At 41.5% G+C, this 15304-nt stretch overlaps 2 protein-coding genes across 3 annotated transcripts in view; both read right to left on the bottom strand.

Annotated features, from left to right (window-relative positions):
• The window catches only part of abtb2b (ankyrin repeat and BTB (POZ) domain containing 2b), a 37250-nt gene extending 29965 nt beyond the window's left edge, over window positions 1-7285 (bottom strand). The window contains exons 1-2 of one of the 2 annotated variants that reach the window (XM_014005562.1): window positions 6872-7285; window positions 5737-6706 (exon numbers count right to left, since the gene is read on the bottom strand). In XM_014005562.1, the coding sequence (XP_013861016.1) occupies window positions 5737-6706; window positions 6872-7066 (1165 nt within the window). In that variant the 5' untranslated portion in view covers window positions 7067-7285. Of the gene's footprint in view, window positions 1-5736 lie in introns of both variants that reach the window. The other variant, XM_014005564.1, reaches the window with a different exon arrangement.
• Window positions 7286-9811: 2526 nt separating this feature from the next.
• The window catches only part of b4galnt4a (beta-1,4-N-acetyl-galactosaminyl transferase 4a), a gene marked incomplete at its 5' end in the record, with an annotated part of 105494 nt that continues 100001 nt past the window's right edge, over window positions 9812-15304 (bottom strand). The window contains 6 exon segments of the mRNA XM_014005565.1: window positions 9812-11883; window positions 12143-12269; window positions 13003-13156; window positions 13888-13960; window positions 14056-14209; window positions 14296-14678. Of these exon segments, the coding sequence (XP_013861019.1) occupies window positions 11769-11883; window positions 12143-12269; window positions 13003-13156; window positions 13888-13960; window positions 14056-14209; window positions 14296-14678 (1006 nt within the window).

Below are 15304 nucleotides of genomic sequence, written 5' to 3' on the forward strand. Positions count from 1 at the left end.
CACACACACACACACACACACACACACACACACACACACACACACACGTCCCTTTCTAAAGCACAGATAACATCATTATGAGAGCAGATAAAACATCAAAGCAAAAATACCAAGAAAAACATCTCTGCAATGGCCTACTTCTAACAGGCACAAGCAGAGCTAAACTGTCATTATGGGCACAGTGCCTAATTATGTTGGCACAAACATGCCAGTCATAACTGCCAGCAGAACTTTTCCTTTTGCCTTCTGCTTTTCCTGTCACATTCACCTTTCTATCCAGCACCTCCTTCTTGAATGTTTGCTGGCTGTTTGGGTATTTTGAGAAAACGCCTTCGCTGAAGTGTAAAAGGGGTGTACAAGGGAGTTTACATTTGTCCATCGTTGCTTTGTCTGCTCAGTATGTTTAAAACCCATTCAGTTTCCTCAGACTGCTCTCGGAGTTCAGGGGACAAAAAGTCAGAGCATCACAAAAACATCCTTTCAGTCGGTTTCCAAAAACAACAGTTTAGATTCCAACATAAGAGGGGTGGGTCCTTATTTGGGTAAAACTTATCCGAAAGAAAATGCACCATTTTTCCCCCTCTAGTTCAAACTAAAGTGATTGCAGCTCTTTAACCACACACACACACACACACGCACACACACACAGATTGACTCCAGCAATCCTGAATACAAACACAAACTTTCCCTCAGCTGCAGAGATTTGGTTCAGATTGACCTGACTAAATAGAAACCAAACAGAACACCAAACATCACAGCAAGGGGTTCTTTTATCCAAAACCTCGTTACAGAAATGTGTTTCCTCACACTCCTCCATCCTCTCCAACAACCCTCCATGCACAAATTCTAACTTGTCTTTTAATTTCACCAATTTGTGATCAAATAAATATTACAACCAAAATTACCCACTGAATGCTTTTCTAATAGTTGGTAGCTTCAGTTTTATTGAAGCACAAATGCATCAAATTCAACTGATAGGAAATGTTTATTAGCAATCTGAACAACAGTATCATTAATCTGGCATGAATCAGAGGAGGAAGACATTTTTTGGCATGATTTGTGGTTTGACCGGTTCAAATGACTTCAAAGTTTGCAATGAGATGTTTAAAATGAAAAACTGAATGGAGTTTGTTCTTTGGTAAACTGTATTTTAAACGTAATCTATGAATATGTGAGTAAAATTTAAGAAGGTATACAGTTGCCGATTTATTCATGTATTTATGTTTTATAATGAGAAGTCACTAGGTCCGTTTACATAGACTTAATTTTCAGACATTCACTCATTTGWATTAAATAATGCATCACATTTTAATGTAACAAAACAGAAAGAACACATAAGAACTGTGTAACTTAGTAAGCATTTACTGTATTTACTGCGATAAAGCTTTCTCTTCAACATTATACGATCCCTCCTTTAACCTAAAATTGAGTTAGTGATGCCAGTGCCATCCTTACTTTTAGTAAGATGCTCAGTCCATTGGTCAATTAAAGGTCTTGTAATTTTAAAAACAAAAAAACAGTTAAGACTTTGGCAGCATGATTTGGTTATAGTCTTAGCTTTAAGCCTCACACCAAGTACTGTTTAATTCAACCATTTTAGACAATGTATCATGTTTTTTTTATTCAGACATTAAAACTTGTCTACATTTTTGTAGGAGTAACAAACTTTTCTCACGAGTTTCGATGACAACAATGAGAAAACACACGGTTCTGAAAAGATCTAAAGGAATGAGAACATGAGTCTATTCTGATACTGAACCCTTTAAACCAGTGTAATAATTCAGACAAATTCGATCTGAGATTCCACCCATCCTGAACTCAGTGTTTCTGCTTCCCACATTAGCTAATCGAGCCAGAACCCACCACACAAGATTCCCATATGTCCCTTCTGGATTTGTGGTCAACCATGTGCCACACCTATTGTACGTTTTCCAGTACAAACAAACCAGAGACGTTTAGTGTAAATCTGAATTTTCCACTTCTCTGCAGACAGATATTCAATACTCAGTGAGTTGTAAAGTTTTTAAGTTACTATTTCCGTGTCAACATTTATGTTACTTGAACTTTTTTTTTGACTATCCGTCATCATCAACTGTATTCCTCCCTATCATGGTTTGATTCATTGGAAGCATGACTCAAGCTGCTGTAACGCAGAAGAAGGAAGAGCGTTGCTGGATAAGTTTTAAATACAGAATCAAAATTAAAGACCAGCTACACGTAAAAGAGAATACTACAGATTTAATTTTTTGTATCTGCTTCATAGACTGTAACAACCTGTATCAGAGCATGGAAAATACCAGTGTTTCCTATGTGGTTAGACTTTTCTTAAAGAACCAGACAAATCATTTGCGGTGTCATATCCGTGCAACTATTACTCATGGTTTTACAAGAATGGCCGGTACCCACAAAAACAAGCGTGAGCCCCCACAGATGAGCACATTCAAACACATGTGCACRCCAGTGCTCTAATGGGTCAGTGTTTTTACAGCTGGCAGCAGACAAGAAGCCAGTGCAAACAGTGACATCTCTGTGGATGTGTATAGCCTGCGGTTATACATGCACCCGAACATAAGGCTGTCGCACACTCGACCACAAACATAAACTCAACTGTCTAGTGAAGGATTAACCCCTATTACTGACTAAAACAATAGGTGTTTKCATTTCAACTCGAGACATTTTCATTGTCCTGGAAAACCTGCAGAATTGCGATTTCACCAAAATACAGTAACGTCCTCCTACATTACCCAAAACTGTATTTGATCGTGCTCCAGATTTGTGAAATAGGGAGTGTATTTTCAGAGTGCTGTTTTCMCCATCTGTGTGACCACAGTTCTGGGCTGCTCTCCCTGCATCTTTCTGCCCTCTGTTCCCACGCCTCTTTTTGGACTAAATACATATTTAGTGAAATGCTAAGCACCAAATCATGKTTTTCCCCCCTTTTCAGTGCACGCTAAGCAACTACAAAGAAACATTTAATTTTGCTTTGTGTAAATTATGGGCMAACTCTACGTTTATTTCTCAGGTACATTTTACTGGTGGTGAAAGTTTCCTGGTTCACGTGTGAACGGATACTACCACTTAACCAACATTAGAACCCTTAGCAAAGTCAGTATAGTACTGTGAAACCCACATAAATCTGATGGAATTAAAAGTCATGCTCAAGAGTCAAATGGCCTGTGGATAATGGTTTACATCTCGCGCTCTTGCTTTAAGGACTTCAAAAAATATGAAAAAKGTCTGAGAGCAGTTTAAACGGCCTAGCAACCCTCAAATAAAGCTGCACTTGGAAAAATGTCCTGCCATCCGACCAGAGTTTAACAGACATCTGCATGCCAGCCAGGAAGATCAATGACTTTAGAGCTACTTAGCTGTCCATTAGCAAAGCTTCTAGTTTGCACTTAAATACACCCCGCAGTACAATCAGTACAAATTATACAAGGAAGAACTCACTCGTGTTTCCTTGAGAGGAGAAATGAATGACAAATGTGTTTTACTATAGTGCTATTGTGATCCAAGTTCAACCAGTACTTTGGAGCTATTTGAACACATGCAAAACTGACTAAATTGGTTCCAATGCACACGATACACGTGCGCGTGCGTGTGTGCGTAATGAATAAGATCCTGGCACATCACAGTGGAGTTCCTAATGCACTCTCAGTGGAACAGAAGAAATAAACAGATAGAAATGAAACAAATGTAAACTCAATGGTGTAGTTAAAAAAAAAGAAAAATGGTATGGGTGTGTGTGCGTGCGCGCGTGTGTGTGCGTGAGAGAGAAAAGGGGTGCGGGGTACCGTAAGCGAGACTGAGAAGGCAAGAGGAGAGGAGGGAGGGGAGGAAAACACAGTTTTCAGAATTGTTATTGGAGCCATAGAAGTCGTTTCTGACTTAAAGAGTTCCAGATGTGGGTCAGGCCCTTAAAAATTGGAAAGACAAAGCTGCATCAAGTGAAAAGGAGGAGGGAGTTAAATTAGATTACATTTCAACTGATCAGAAATCTACCCAGCTATTCTGATTTGAAAATGGAAAAAAAAAGGGCATTTATTTTTTTGCGAGGGGGAAGGGTCCGTCCACCGAGGAGGTTTCTGAAAGCCACTTTCAGGGTGTGGAGTGTCAGGTGGTAGAGGGGTGTGTGGCTTTCACAAACCAGCACTGGACCTATAAAAAAAACTAGGGTGGTCAGAAGAATAGCCTGTTGTTATTACGCACACACAGACACACATACAGAGGTCTTTWCAAAGCCAGAAACTGAACTCACCAACATAAGCCATTAAAAACCCAACCAAAAGACATCTGGTTAAATACAAAAGCTGCTCTTATRGTTATTTTGTATTGAAATAGCAACAACTCAAGCATATGGTAATAGTCATGTCTTGCGCTGCAATTGCCAGCTTTTTRGAGTCACTGAAAACTGATCAGAACCCAAAAAGTAAGTATGTATAAGTTTTTTTCCTTGTAAACACTTATATGCCACATTTGCACACAAAAAAAGTTGCTTCCTTTGATAAAGTCCTTCCACAGATCAGGCTTTGTCATTTCAGCCTTGAAACAGTGGCCATGCTCATTTTCTGTCTCTTTTGTTCATAATGCACACTGGTGTGTGTGCTTCTCCAGCATTTGTTTTCAATCCCTCTATAYTGGGCTAAGCTGCATGATCACACAACAAAAGACCATTGTGCTGCAGTAAAGAACTCTGCTCCAGGGAGCTGGTAGTAGGCCACAAACAAAGGCTCGTTACATTGTCCCAACACAAGCTCCTGAATCCACTGCCAACAGCCACGGAATGGGTATCCCTGGATTTGACCAAGAGGGATAGGCAAAAGATTTAAATCGATAAAACATGTTGGAGAAGTGAATAGACAGAAAGATGCACAGCTGGAGCCGGATGAGAGAAGTGAGAGATGCAAGAAGATGGGAGGTGGGCAAAAGGGATCGGGAGGAGAGGAGCACAGGATGAGGAAATGGAAGAAGGGAGTGCAAAACTGTGTGGACAAAAACATGTACATCCTGCTTTGGTTTTAAAAGACCTGTAGGAATGCACCTTGTAAAAAATAAATAAATAAATAGAAGAAATCAGAATCAAACTTGGTTGTCCAGCACAGAATCTAGCACTCATTCCTTCTTTTGTGAGCTAAAAAAGAAAATAGTCTCTGTGTTCATCATACAAGCCTGCACTGTTGTTGTTTTTTTATTCTGACAAGTCCAATTAGGAACAAATCAATCAAAATGCTCATTCACAAAAGCTGCCATTGTATCCAGGAAAAGGTTCACCTTTTCCACACAGAAACTGGGCCAGAATGGAAAGCAGTGACCAGAACACTGAAAGGAGATTTTGTGGGGCAGAAAAAAAGTCTGAACTTGATATGTATTAACAAAACAAAATCAWTTTTTTCTTCATATGAACAGTTTGTGTCCTTACATTACAACATTGTAAGCAAAATGTGTGAAAGGCTGGAGTTTGTTTATCTTTCAAAACAAAGTGACTGGGAGACCAATGGGAAAGTCCTTAAAAGAGGCTTTTGGGAAGGGAAACTTCACCATTTCGATAGGCTGCCAGTAGAAATTTATGCTACGGTTTGTTGACACAAGTATGCAGATAAAAATATTTTGTTTACATTGAGTGCAAACCCACAATTCAGGAWTCCACATCAAGATATCTGGAAAAAAATAAACTTTTTCAAGCAGCACATTTTATGTTTGATTTCAAACTTTGCAATGAGTTTAAAACTTGTTTACCATTGGCGTTCTTCCCGCAGATCAGGTGCTCGTAGTGCTGCAGGACTCCCCACAGCTCGGCGTCATTGTTCACCACCCACTCCAGGGCCTCTGCACTCACAGGGACGCAGCCTGACCCCGGGTCGAGCCCGGACTGACCCCTCTCCGCCATCAGCACCCGGACTCCAATCTCCTCCACCAGAGCCTCCATGCACGCGGTCAGGGAGATCGCCGCGTACTCGTGGATGCGCACGGAGATGCGGGTGTCCACCATCCAGCGGAAGAAGCGCCCCACGGAGAACGAGAGTCCACAGCGGGCGGACTTGCCCTTCCTGAGCAGCTCGCCTGAGCTCATGCAGTACATGGAGATGGCCTTGACCGTGGCAGAGACGCAGTGGTCGGCCAGCGCCCAGCTGAGCACCAGCCTCATGGCGCTCTGGACGTCAAAGCGCGTGCAGCGGCAGTGCATGACGCTGAGCCGCTGAGCCTCCCTGGAGATGCGGATGAGAGCCCGGCGGAGGAGCGCGGACAGACGCCTCGCAGCTTCCGGGGAGAACACAGGCGCGACCCCGCACTTGCCGCCCCCACTCTCGGCCACTTTGCGAAGTATCTTGGCTACGTCCTCCTCCGTCCAGGGGAACTCCTCCAGCTCAGGTAAGCGGTGGCACTTGGAGAAGATGTCCTCCGGGTCTTCGGGGAGGACGGTGTTGACTGTGTCCCAGCTGTTGTTCCTGCTGTTCATAGAGCCGGAGTAGTACCACCAGTTCCCCCGGTGAGGGGTCGTCATGAAGGCCTGGGAGTTGGACTTGGAGGAAGACAGGCTGAGGGATTTGCAGGAGTCCCCCGCCCCGTAGCCCGAGTCCAGAGTCAGGTCCTCCAGTGTTTTCATGTGGACATTGCTCAGACCAGCCATGGCGGAACCAAACGCTCCCACAGCCGGGGACACTTCACGGAAGAAACGGAGAAACCTCCTCAGAGCTTCACCTGGAAGCTGAAGAAACTTCGCGTGAAAGGCGGACGAACAGGTTTATACGGAGCCACGCTTCCCTGACATGTTCGTGACTCGAGTTCAAGCTCACAAAATATTAAGTACTGCTATCGCTAAGTCGGTATTAGACAACAAAATGTAGAAAAACTTGAGGGGACTCCGTCTCACCTTTCCTCCGAACCGTGCGGGAGTTTCAACTTTCCCCCAAAACAAGCGCCGCGTTTCAATACATATCAAAAGCCTCCCCACCGGTGTCTCAGTCCAGCCACACACAAGTCCGTGTGTAGACAATGTCCAAGTGTCGCTYGACAAACTGAGAAAGTTCGTAACGATGGCAGAGTCCGAGTTAACTGCTCCCCTCATCAGCGCTTCATCATCACCGACAGCCTRTAGAAGAGACTCCTACAGGAGCGTAAGGGGCGGGGCTTCGACTGAGTGACAACGCAGCGGCACCTCAACAACCAATCAAACTACTCTGAAACATTTTGTATGACAGTTGTTTAAATAAACATACCTGTCCTTGTATGGGACATAAAACCTTTGCAACCTGTGACCTACATTAGACAACACACAGACACAGACGAATGACACATGGCTAATGTAAACATATGGGCACAAATAGCAGCAAATAKAATTTGCTTGATTATGTTTTTAATTAAGAAATTCAATTCCAATTATTTACTTTAGTATAATTAGGCTAACTGGGCTGTTTAGTCACGCAGCAAGACTTGTTTGGTGTTTACTTTGGTTTAAATTTGTTTTGCTTTGAAGCTGTTTTGAAACTAATGACTCATTAAATGTTTAGCTTTTTATATTTTTTTACCAGAACTTTTATACTGAAATTTATTGTCTATGTGAACAGTTCATAGCCTAATTCATAAATTGTCTCAGCAGTGGGAATTCTCACTAAATGCTTCAATTTGGATTAATTGGTGGCTCTTTTGCTGAGTGTTGTAACATGCTCGGGTGAAATAAGAAAAACACGTTGAAGAGGCCTGTGCCTACCTGTTTCTAATCACTCTCACAGACAAGTTGGGCGTGTGCTGACTGGGACAAGGTCCAACATGATTGCATAATGGCAAAGAGCTCACAGTGCATGCCTGGACGGTGTCTGAGTTGATGGCTATCTTCTTGGCCAGCTTAAATTGAATTGGAAAAATGAATTTATTGAAACTGGAAAAACACATTTGAGAACAAATGAATATGCGCCTATCGGTCGATGAAGCATCAGGCAAGCTGTGGAGTGTTAAACTCTCCTGTCCTGTTAGCATCCTGTGATATGTACTGTTGATCAAGGCTTCTCCAGAGTGTGATCACAGAAAGTCAACACTTGCCTCATCCAGATGCTAACTGCGACAGCTCTTACGTCACGCTGCACCGACCTAAACAAAGCTGCAAAATCTTTGATAACACCAAAACACATCAGCTCTGAAGTTAACTGTGACACTTTACTTATTTTTTGTTTTTTTARATTGTTTTTAATCAGAACTAAAGAGTGTGAGGGGAGTTAGACATATAGATTATTATTCATGCATTATTTTAATTATTCAGTTGAGCCAGATGACAGTTTATCAAAACACACACACTGGGGGTTCCCGGGGTCTGGGCCTGGGCGCTGGGGTGTGTGCCGGCCTGGCCTGGTGACTGCCTGTTGGGGCTCGGGGCCTCTGGGCCTGTCGGGCTTTGGCCTGGAGGGGGTGCGCCCTGGGGGCTCTGGTCTTCCCCATGTCTGCCTCGTGTCTTGGGGGTTGGGTCTCGGTCCTCCACAGTCACTATTAAATATTCCATTGGAGAAATCTTGTATGTACACGCATGTTCACAACTGCTCACAAACAGGTGCTCTGATCCGGGGGGTTCTGACAGGTTACTGAGTGTGTATATATGTCTGTGTGTATATACGGACAATATTTATGAATGTAGGCATGTATGTATGTATATCTTTAAATATGTATGGGTATGTGTATATTTTTATATATGCCCTCTATGTATTTATCCATTTATTTTTCAGGTGAGCGGACAGATGTTGGGTGTGTGGTCCTGTGTTTTGTTGGTGTATATTTAATATACTTCTAATCGCTATTTCAGTCTTTCTATCTTTCTAATTACTTCTCTCTGTGTTTTTCTCTCTCTCTATTTTCTCTTCACAAAAAAAAGTCATAATGGTGTAGAGAGGATGGCTATAGGGGGAGAAGGGAGGCCATCCAAAAAAACAAAAAAAACAAAACACATTTTAACAAATTTCATAGATTTTGTACAACCTGATTTAGGTTTCCTAATACACCTAGCGGATCAAAAAGTGGCCCAAACTGATTCGTCTGAGTGTCAAGCTAAAAATAAAAGCAGCTATTTTGTAACCTTCAGCATCATATTAATCTATCAGAAGTTTTTATAATTCACATATCCTGATGACTGTAAGGTTAATCAGTTATAGATGTACWTTCAKTGAGTTCTTCCTAAAAGCTTCATTAAAATTTGCCTAGTGGTTCATGATAAATTTTGCTAACAGAGCTGACTCCAAATAGTGAATCTGTTGGCATGTGTTGAGGATTAATTTCAGTTACTACCACACCAAATCTTAGCCCAATATATGTCAAATCAACTGAGATTTAGTCGTTTTATGATTTTTTTAAAAGGTTTGTCGTGGCAGCCATCTTGAATGAAGTAGACTCAATTAAGCAATTAATGACATTTCATCAATTTTTTTTCACGAGATTCATGAAATACTTGATAATCACACAGAAACACAATTGTTTGCCTTCCCCTTACTGCAGGGGGCAATAATTGTCTCTCAAACCTCCAGAAAATAGTTTAAATTTTAAATGTCCTCAATTTGCTGGTGAAGTGATTGTTCTTGTTTGGAAGAAGCCATTAATAAATTCTGGATTTTTTTAATCTACAACCTGAAAAGATAATTTATTTTCTAAATGTGAGAATGTTGCCATGTTTTTCTGCATTTCAATCAACTTACATTTCCTTGCCTGATTAGTTTGTGTGCCTAACGTGGTTAGAGCTCCGCCATGTGGTGAGATGAGGAATGGGGTCATTTTCTTTGTMCTTATGAAGCTAACTTTAAGTCCCCCACCCCAAAATCAACACATGAAATAAATCCAGACCTAAGAATAAAATTTTATTTGCAAAAAATGACAAATCAAAATAAAAGTACAATATATTCTTAAAACCGTTCTTCTACAAAACAATTTCACAGAAATTACCTTGAAATGTATTTTTCTATTTTCATTTTTAATTCTATTATGTTTAGAGTCTTGTATTTATCGTGTTTCATTAAATAGTCCCATGTCACTGTTAAATAATGTACAGTATAGACATTTTTATCTGTAAAAGAAAAAAAAACAAGCTTGGAGAAATTTTTGACAATCAAATAGTCAATAAAAGATCTTTAGCTCTCATCATATATTTATATATATATCCTGCCCCTTCTACCCCACCAAAGAAAAGGAAGAAAAGAAGAAAAGCTGCTACTCATGRAACAGGAAACGTGTTACAAAAACAGAAGCATTAGAGTCGGGCTTTCAGCCAACATAACGGAGCAGGTGGGAGATCCTGCCGGACTGCAGCTGCTCCTGAATCTTCATCACACCTTCTGCTCCCTCTCAGTAGTCATTACCATGTAAACCTGTTCTTTTTCATTTCACCATGATACGAGACACACACTGACATGTCTATAAGTCGATAAAGAGAACAAAGTATTCCTCATTTTACAGTGTATTTAAACTTACAGTGACATTACACCTTGTTCATAAAAAACATTGTTTTTCTGTCTGTCCCTGCCCTCCTTTAGAGTAGATTACAAACTGCCTGAAGCCAAAACCAGGATAAAGGCACACATTTAGGAAACAACTGAGCATCACCACATTGTGTACTGGTCTCTTTTTTTTCTGTAGATCTTTAAACAGCCATGAAACACTCTGTTCACCGAGAATTAAACCAAAATTTGAACGTTTTTTTTCTCCACTTCTAAATGTTCCAGTGGAAGGTGAGGTTAGAGATAAAAAGGGAAATGAGAAGCCTTCAGTAGTTTTAAGATGTTCACAAATTTTGTTTTTGAACAAAAATAAAAGCCACCCCCCCTCCCCTTTTTACTGCACGATCTTTAAAATAGGATAAATTAAAGATTTCTTTAAAAACAGCAGCATGAACTCAGTTTGATTTAATTAACAAAAATAAATCCTTAAATACTAGCTAACAAATAATGTGTTTGAAAATACAATGTAAACAATCTTTCAAGAGATTTGAAAACAGTGTTACATCAAAATCGTTTGAGAAAGGCAGAATGAGATGCAAAAGGTGAAAAAATAGGACAGAAACAAATATTTAAAAAATATTTACGTTGATCCTTTTTCTCTGGAAAAAGACGAAGTCCAATTAAAAATAAGTTCTTATGTTTTTACGGAGATAATCAGCACCTCACTCATTCTGATTAAGGGTGTCCAACAGGAAGTTGGTGTTTTTGAAAACGCTGCTTTTCCAAACACAGCTCCTGTTTCGAGCTGTAACTGAATGTATCTGAATAACATGCCGATGCACATTCTATTACTCTTCTGCAAGAGCATGTTAGAAAAAGATCTTAGGTCATTTTTACATTGTCTTGTTAGAAAAAAAGGTGCTTCCTCTCATCATTAGCACATACACGCTCACATACATACTTATATATATATATATATAGACATACGCACACATACAAATGTGCATATGCACATAAAACAGCTGCTTTCCATTCTGTCTGAAAACAATTGCACCAAAAACAGACAGAGAGAAGGAGAACAAAAACAACTCTCTTCTTCCTGTGCAGTCGTTCAGTCACTGAGGCAAAGGGACGACTCAGGTCTGTCTGTGGAAACAGCCCCCCCTCCACAAATTTCTGATTCGGACWCAGTTCCGTCGCACAGACAAACAAACAGCAGGGCCTGACAGCAAAACAGAGGAGTCCCTGACAGGTGCCTGTTTAGAAAAGACAGAGTTCAGGCAGTGAGTGAGCTCCTACTGGTCTCTCCCGCACACAGTGAAGCTGCAGATCCATTTAGGACCCTTGGACCAAAAAGAAGTGCTATCCTTTTGGAGTTTTTTTGTTCTGAGCGTTCCACATGCCTCTTTTGGAGTGGTAGTAGTGAAAGAAGTTCCTCAAGCGCAATCTTTCAACTTCTAAGCCATTCTGCAAAACCCTGGAAGACAAACAGAGAAATGTTACAGTACTTAGGTTCAACAAGTTTCATTTTCTTTCTAGTCTATTGTACACTACACCTGTGTGCCTTCCAGACAGTTACTGAGATTTTGGATATTTTCTTCATTCCAATAAAAGTAATTTGAAATACCTTTAAAATGTAAGCTAAACAAACTCATTAAAGTATTGAAAGCATAAACGCATCACTGTGCCAGTTTGTCATTTTAAATAAAGTTTATTCTTGAGTTCAGTTCACTAACCTATCCAGCAGCTCCCAGTCCTCTCCACCCCAGCGGTCTTTGAATTCCTCTGTGTTCATTCCTCCAATCTTGTCAAAATCAGACTTATAAATTCCAAACAGACCAAAGCCATTTACTTCCCAGTAACCTAAAAGAAAAAAAGAAAGAAAGAAAAACATGAGTTAAATGTAAAGAAGTGTGAAACACAAAAGACAAAACTCCTAAAGTAGACATACCATGCTTGTAAATCCTACTTTTTCACATTTAAACCATTCAGTTGGGGAAAACAAGTGGAACTGCAATGCGTTGGTCTGAATTCCTCCTTATTGTAACTCCACAAGCCCCTCTTTTACCCYTTTTCTGAGGTGTGTCTCAAATCAACTCGTTTAGAGGCTGTCTCTTTAAATCCAAACAAGACGCTACACATCCTGCCACCCCCTCCAGCTTTCAGACCGTTCATTCCATCTTGATAGAGGAGTTTTCGTCTATCTAGCAGTGCAGAAATGTTTTATTTATAGATTAATTAAAAGGCGTCAACAACAGAAGACTTGTCCATCCAGCCTTACATGTTGGGGCCAGACTCTGACCCAGAGGAGAATGAAGACCTTATTCCTTTACAAATAATTTGACAAAATAGTTCAGAAAATGTCATAAAAATAGAGAAAACTGAACRGTTTGAAAAATATGAACCWAAAAGAAAATAAGGATATCTTTGCACCAACGGAAGAGACTAAATACAACTTTTCTGCACTCTTAGACACTCCAATTACACAACAAAATGCATTTAACGGCTAAAAAAGTGGATTTTGCGYGATATGTCCCCTTTAACATGCACTGGTTATTGTATTAGGAGATGCATGCACAAATGTTTGTTTCGTTACCATCAGGCTCCAGTGGTGAACTGCCACAGCTGAGCCTCATGACGATGGGAGCAAACGCGAGGCGTCCCTCCACGCAGTGCTTCCTGATGCTTTCCAAAATGTTAAGCGGGAAGTGGATGTGCAGATCACACAGAAACACAATACTGTGATTGTCCTGTAGTTAAAAAAACAACAACAAAAAACAGGCATTGCATTTGAATATTTTGTTTTCTCTGGTAACAGGAACTGTGTGAGGTAATCGAGTGTACAAGCTGTTTGAAAATGAATGGATGTTAACATGAGCCCCAATACAGGATTTTAGGATTAAAAAGTGGAGAGAAGTCTGAGCTCAGCATCAACACCAGGGGCTCATCTTCAGTTAAAGAGCCCGGAAGTCGTTTAGGCATGAGTGACAGCTTTGTCATCCCACACTGACAGCACTGACACTCAACTGACGGATCAACGTCTGTCCAGATTTTCAACCGCTCAGAGCCCCAAGAAGGCTGTGTGTGCATATTTGTGTGTGTGTGTAATGGAGAAACTGTCAGAGACTGAAGAWGGGCTGCATGCACACAAATAACCTGCCAAAAGGAGTGCACGTGGCAGGTATGGCATACACAAAACAGAGGATATGATGCTTTCTGTCTAAGTAATTCCCCATCATCCCGAGCTTTGCTCTGTGCAGAGGGGCAGGAAAAACTGGAGGGGAGTCAAAGATAAGGGTGATCTGCATCCTGAAGCAGACTAGCCCAGCAGTGATAGATTCATTACGCGTCACAGTTCTTTCCATCTGTCCATCAGACAGTAAAGGTCACGTGGTCAGTGAGTGTCTGACCTTCAGCAAGTTTTTTTTTCCCTGCCAGCTCACATGCTGTTGTGTTTTCTCCGTGTGTTTGTTTCCCTGACCTCAATGGTGTCCACTCCAATCTGCAGTCCTGCCGAGCGCTCAAAGTTCCCCTCCCTCCTGAGATACTCGTATCTGTCAAAACAAATCCGTACATAAAAATATCTCACCGTCACCCGGAGAATATCCCCAAATTTATTACTGCAAAGCTAATTAGAGCCTGAACGCACCGGGGCACTGTGCTCTCCTTAAGAGCCTGCTCCACGTCCATGTCTTCACTCTCAAAGTCGACAATGATGATGCTGAAGTTGTCATCTTTTGTCTGCTGGTGAAGGTTCTCCATGTCGGAGATAAACTGCTGCACCCAGCGAGCCTGGTTCTTCACTGAGCGGAGATTAAAAAACAAATGTTAATGTTTACTCACCAGTTGTGCTGGATGTTCTTTAGAGGTGAAAGCGTTTCGGACTGACCCGGCACCACAAAGTGCACCATGACATCTCTCCTCCACTGTAGCATGACCGGATGACAGAGGAGGGGCTTCGCGTAGATCGTGCTCCACGGTGTCGCTACCGAACGCGCCGAGGACCTGGTGGAAGGCGACGGAGGCTGTTGGGTGGTTAAGCCGGCCGTGGCCGCGGAGAGGGGAGGAGCCGGCGCCGATGCCGGGGCTGAGTCGGTGTTTTCTAGACTTTCTTCACCCTGCCGGCCGCGGTGAAGCAGCAGGTAAATGTATTCGGAAAGACGGACCACGCTGCGACCCCGCTCCATCAGCTCCAGCTCCACCAGGTAGCGGTTCCCTCTGGCCGAGTCCCGCCTCTTCTCGACGTTGATGATTCGCAGCAGAGTGTAGATCCTTCAGCAAAACATAACACAGAGAAGATGTATTAAAGCGGATTGTGTATTTTCCAGTTGCAATTACCTCAAATCTATACCACAATTAAGTAACAATGTTACATTCAGTTGGTATGAAAAAGCTGTATACAGCGGGTAAAATAAGTATTGAACACGTCATCATTTTCCTCAGTAAATATATTACTAGAGGTGCTAATGACATGAAATTTTCACCAGATGTCGGTAACAACCCAAGTGATCCATACATACAAAGAAATCAAACCATAAATGTCCAGAAATGAAGTTATTTGTAATAATGTGGAATGGCACAGGGAAAAAGTATTGAACACATGAAGAAAGGGAGGTATAAAAAGGCATGGAAAGCCAAGACACCAGCTGAACTAATGCACTGAACCACCATGGCCTGTATGCAGAGTTGTCCAAGAGTTGTCCAAGAGCCAGGGACCACTTGTGGAGAGCTTCAGAAAAACCTGAAAATTGGCAGTTACGTTTGTTTCAAAGAAAACAATAAGTAATGCACTGAACCACCATGGCCTGTATGCAGAGTTGTCCAAGAGTTGTCCAAGAGCCAGGGACCACTTGTGGAGAGCTTCAGAAAAACCTGAAAATTGGCAGTTACGTTTGTTT

The sequence above is a fragment of the Austrofundulus limnaeus genome, unplaced genomic scaffold, assembly GCF_001266775.1.
Source record: "Austrofundulus limnaeus strain Quisiro unplaced genomic scaffold, Austrofundulus_limnaeus-1.0 Scaffold31, whole genome shotgun sequence".
NCBI lineage: Eukaryota > Metazoa > Chordata > Actinopteri > Cyprinodontiformes > Rivulidae > Austrofundulus > Austrofundulus limnaeus.